Source organism: Oncorhynchus mykiss, unplaced genomic scaffold, assembly GCF_013265735.2.
Source record: "Oncorhynchus mykiss isolate Arlee unplaced genomic scaffold, USDA_OmykA_1.1 un_scaffold_144, whole genome shotgun sequence".
In the NCBI taxonomy this organism is placed as follows: domain Eukaryota; kingdom Metazoa; phylum Chordata; class Actinopteri; order Salmoniformes; family Salmonidae; genus Oncorhynchus; species Oncorhynchus mykiss.
In genome coordinates this window covers 1,303,806-1,309,174 of record NW_023493665.1, presented here as the reverse complement: position 1 = coordinate 1,309,174, position 5,369 = coordinate 1,303,806, and the positions used below count along the sequence as shown (strand labels likewise).

At 49.2% G+C, this 5,369-nt stretch overlaps 1 protein-coding gene across 1 annotated transcript in view; it reads right to left on the bottom strand.

The window, feature by feature from the left end:
• klf5a (Kruppel-like factor 5a) overlaps positions 1 to 3,184 on the bottom strand; it is a 27,404-nt gene extending 24,220 nt beyond the window's left edge. Inside the window, exon 1 of the mRNA XM_036972375.1 lies at positions 2,692 to 3,184. Within this exon, the coding sequence (XP_036828270.1) occupies positions 2,692 to 2,871 (180 nt within the window). The 5' untranslated portion in view covers positions 2,872 to 3,184. The remainder of the gene's footprint in view (positions 1 to 2,691) is intronic.
• Positions 3,185 to 5,369: the final 2,185 nt, after the last annotated feature.

Here is a 5,369-nt window from a genome sequence, read left to right as displayed (position 1 = left end):
CCTGAGACAGCTGGAGCAGTTTGCTCAGGAAGAGCGGGCCGAACTACCTGTTAACAGGTGCAGGAGTCACCCATCAAACCTGAGACAGCTGGAGCAGTTTGCTCAGGAAGAGCGGGCCAAACTACCTGTTAACAGGTGCAGGAGTCACCCATCAAACCTGAGACAGCTGGAGCAGTTTGCTCAGGAAGAGTGGACCAAACTACCTGTTAACAGGTGCAGGAGTCACCCATCAAACCTGAGACAGCTGGAGCAGTTTGCTCAGGAAGAGTGGGCCGAACTACCTGTTAACAGGTGCAGGAGTCACCCATGAAACCTGAGACAGCTGGAGCAGTTTGCTCAGGAAGAGCGGGCCAAACTACCTGTTAACAGGTGCAGGAGTCACCCATCAAACCTGAGACAGCTGGAGCAGTTTGCTCAGGAAGAGCGGGCCGAACTACCTGTTAACAGGTGCAGGAGTCACCCATCAAACCTGAGACAGCTGGAGCAGTTTGCTCAGGAAGAGTGGACCAAACTACCTGTTAACAGGTGCAGGAGTCACCCATCAAACCTGAGACAGCTGGAGCAGTTTGCTCAGGAAGAGCGGGCCGAACTACCTGTTAACAGGTGCAGGAGTCACCCATCAAACCTGAGACAGCTGGAGCAGTTTGCTCAGGAAGAGCGGGCCAAACTACCTGTTAACAGGTGCAGGAGTCTCACTGAGAGCTAACATTTGATTGCAGTGATTACCTCTGAAGGTTGTGGCACAAAATATGAGGTTTAAGGGTCCCATCATTTGTGTCCATGTCATTTTCATTTTGTTTTATTATATACAATATCATGTTGAATCAAATAAAATTAAAAAAAAAAGTCTGATTTCTATTAAATAAATAATAAATAATTAAATAATATGTCAAACCTCATACAGATGGAGGATCATAATTTGACCTATATTGTCACAGCAAAATAATCCTGCAGCAATAGGATCTGAACGTTTAGTCCATAATGTTACGTGATCGGTCGATAGGCTATTAGCGGGCCAGAAAAGTAAACTACGTGGAAAAAGTGCAATACTGTAAAATATAATTGTGTGTTAGTAGTATGGGTTTATCGGTGCAGGGGGAAATTCTCCGCAAGAAAAGAGTGATCAAATTAAGATACTACATCTGTATAGTCAATTTACTAAGAGTTCAGAACCAGTGTTTGACTGTGTCATGCTGAAACTATGTGGTGGCCAGTGGGATGAGGAGTCCGGTAGTAATGTCTGATAGGACAGTCAGAGTCACCAGGCAAACATTTATCAAGTAGCCTTCAGTGAGCTGCTGTCACATTCCCCCCTCAGCTGTAAACTGTACTCACACCAACCAGACCAGAGGGCTTTAAACAGGCACTATCTGCTTCCCAAACGGCACCCATAGGGCTGTGATTAAAACTAGTGCACTACATAGGGAATAGGGTGCCATTAACTTCGGGTTAAAAGTAGTGCACTACATAGAGAATAGGGTGCCATTAACTTCGGGTTAAAAGTAGTGCACTACATAGGGAATAGGGTGCCATTAACTTTGGGTTAAAAGTAGTACACTACATAGAGAATAGTGTGCCATTAACTTCGGGTTAAAAGTAGCGCACTACATAGGGAATAGGGTGCCATTTGGGACAGCAGCCTACTGACAGGTGGTCATGATGAAGGGATGAACCTGACTCTCTCTCTCTCTCCATTCCCTCTACTCAGGAGAAAAACTACACACACACCATAATAAATACTATTCAGGCTCCACATAAATCACTCATTAAAGATCATCCAACTAATGGAGGAAATGGTTACTGGACATTGGCAAGGAAAAACACCCTCCCTGTTGGTGCTTCTCCTGTCCCGCAAAGTAACTGCTCTGTCCTGTTCTTTACGCAATGGCTTGCTGGCCGAAGGAAAGATTTTCTATTTCTGTCGTTTAGATCGTCCAGCTGTTAACTGGTCATGTATATCTGCCACAAGTGTTCCGATTAAGGCGGTCGGGCTGTCTGTCTGTCGACATTGCTGGGAAGTTTCTACCTACTATATCGGGTTGGGTCCGGACTCCGCACCGTGCGTTAGAGAGTAGATGGGATCGGACGGAGTCAGTTGTTGATGGGAATGGTAGCCAAGAAACCAATTGTGAGCGTGTGAGCAACTGGCACTGTCTGGCATAGCTGCCTGTCCTACCAGTTCCAATGAACTATGAGCTAAATGCGTCTTGCTATTTTTTTTAAACTAGGCAAGTCAGTTAAGAACAAATTCTTATTTACAATGACGGCCTAGGAACAGTGGGTTAACTGCCTTGTTCAGGGGCTGAACGACAGATTTTTACCTTCTCAGCTCGGGGGTTTCAATCCAGCAACCTTTCAGTTACTAGTCCAACACTCTAACCACTAGGCTACCTGCCGTTCCGACGATGTCTCTCGTCCCCAATCATGTAATCTTCCTGCTGTGTCCCGACCCATAGGCCTACACATCGAATGATAAAATACTTACGACCATAACAACATCAGGAGACGTTATTATTACGCACCATTAAAGCGCCAATCTCCTCTACATTTTTTATAATACTATAGAATTCCCCACATCACAGCAAAACGAACAGCCTCAGTGCTTGCAACATGCCAACCAACCTCGCCCATTCTGAGATAAAGAATAGCCTACACCGGGGAGAACATCTCAACACTGACAAACTACATTACCTGGTGCGCGTATTCACTCTGTCCACTCCTTTCCGTCAGTAGGTTCTTGGTATCGAAACCGAACAGAGCCGACTCCTCGGCCGGGAAGCCTTCCGAAAGCATGGGCTTGAGCAGGGTGTAGAACATCTCGTCCTGCCCGGTCCCGGTCCCAGCGCTCATCGTGATCAGCGTCGCGGCCATATAGATTTACTCCCCACCGGAATAACAAGGTGCGAGCGGCCGCAATAATAATCATATAATAACGACAGAGGCGACAGATGAAACGGGACGGTGCATGAGAGGACTGACTGTAGCTATGTATATTATTCAAGCCTGTGTGCAGTCTAATTAGCGATCTCGTCTGACTGGGTTATCCACTTTGTCTCGGTTCGGTAGGACTGGAGTCTGTTGGGATAGTTCAAAGCTTCTGCTCTTTTCTATCCATGTCAACTCATGCGATGAGAGGAAGCGAGGCGGGCGTGGGGCAGGTTCAGTCGGTTTAGTGTTTCAAAAAAAGAGGCAGGGCGTGGCCAACAAATAAGACAGAACAGAACGCCTCACACACCGTCAAAAAGCCTTTTGTACAACAACAGTAAACAGCTCCCCGGCACCGAGACCCCCTTCACAGAGGGCTTCTCTCTCCCTATAGCCCCGTTTACTAAATATGTAGCTAGGTTACACACATACCAAGGAACGCTCATTATTATCTATATACTCACCATGGTTCGTGTTCTCAAGCTTTGACCTGCATCATTTCACAGGGTTCCCTCCCTGTGCTTCAAGAACATTTTCTATCAACACCAAATAAAATCATTTTTTTTATTTATCACATGTATGTACATTCTGTGGAATGTGCCTCTACTGGAAATATTAAACTATAGTCGACACGTTTATTTTCATCCCTTAATTTATTCATATTCTGAATGATTCTTCTCAGAAGTTGACGTCATACATATTTTTATATTGAAGGTATTTTCAAGGTTCATTGTTAAAACTAGAACTAGTTCAGAAAGTGATTGGCTGACCAGGGTGATGTAACCGCTGACCAGGGTGATGTAACCGCTGACCAGGGTGATGTAACCGCTGACCAGGGTGATAAACCCGCTGACCAGGGTGATGAAACCCGCTGACCAGGGTGATGTAACCGCTGACCAGGGTGATAAACCCGCTGACCAGGGTGATAAACCCGCTGACCAGGGTGATGTAACCGCTGACCAGGGTGATAAACCCGCTGACCAGGGTGATGTAACCGCTGACCAGGGTGATGTAACCGCTGACCAGGGTGATAAACCCGCTGACCAGGGTGATGTAACCGCTGACCAGGGTGATGTAACCGCTGACCAGGGTGATAAACCCGCTGACCAGGGTGATGAAACCCGCTGGCCAGGGTGATGTAACCGCTGACCAGGGTGATGTAACCGCTGACCAGGGTGATAAACCCGCTGACCAGGGTGATAAACCCGCTGACCAGGGTGATGAAACCCGCTGACCAGGGTGATAAACCCGCTGACCAGGGTGATAAACCCGCTGACCAGGGTGATGTAACCGCTGACCAGGGTGATGTAACCGCTGACCAGGGTGATGTAACCACTGACCAGGGTGATGTAAGCGCTGACCAGGGTGATAAACCCGCTGACCAGGGTGATGAAACCGCTGACCAAGGTGATAAACCCGCTGACCAGGGTGATGGAACCGCTGACCAGGGTGATAACCCCACTGACCAGGGTGATGGAACCGCTGACCAGGGTGATAAACCCGCTGACCAGGGTGATGGAACCGCCGACCAGGGTGATAAACCCGCCGACAAGGGTGATGGAACCGCCGACCAGGGTGATGGAACCGCCGACCGGGGTGATGGTACTGCCAACCTGGGTGATGGAACTGCCGACCTGGGTGATGGAACAGCCGACCAGGGTGATGGAACCGCCGACCAGGGCGATGGAACTGCCGACCAGGGTGATGGAACTGCCGACCGGGGTGATGGAACAGCCGACCAGGGTGATGGAACAACCGATCAGGGTGATGGAACAACCGACCAGGGTGATAGAACCGCTGACTCCAGGGTGATGGAACCGCTGACCAGGGTGATGGAACAGCCGACCAGGGTGATGGAACAGGCTGTTTTCATGCACACATCTTAGGGACTGCAGAAGTCTAGGAGGGGAGTGGACCAGGGTGATGGAACCGCTGACCAGGGTGATGGAACCGCTGACCAGGGACTGCAGAAGTCTAGGAGGGGAGTGGACCAGGGTGATGGAACCGCCGACCAGGGTGATGGAACAGCCGACCAGGGTGATGGAACAGGCTGTTTTCATGCACACATCTTAGGGACTGCAGAAGTCTAGGAGGGGAGTGGACTAGGGTGATGGAACCGCCGACCAGGGTGATGGAACAGCCGACCAGGGTGATGGAACTGGCTGTTTTCATGCACACATCTTAGGGACTGCAGAAGTCTAGGAGGGGAGTGGACCAGGGTGATGGAACCGCCGACCAGGGTGATGGAACAGCCGACCAGGGTGATGGAACAGGCTGTTTTCATGCACACATCTTAGGGACTGCAGAAGTCTAGGAGGGGAGTGGACCAGGGAGGTCGCCATAAACCCAAAGTTGCTACCCGACTGGCACAGACCATATTCATTTCAAAACGATCCTTCACCGCCAATACACAGAAAGAGTTAACGATCCTTCACCACCAATAC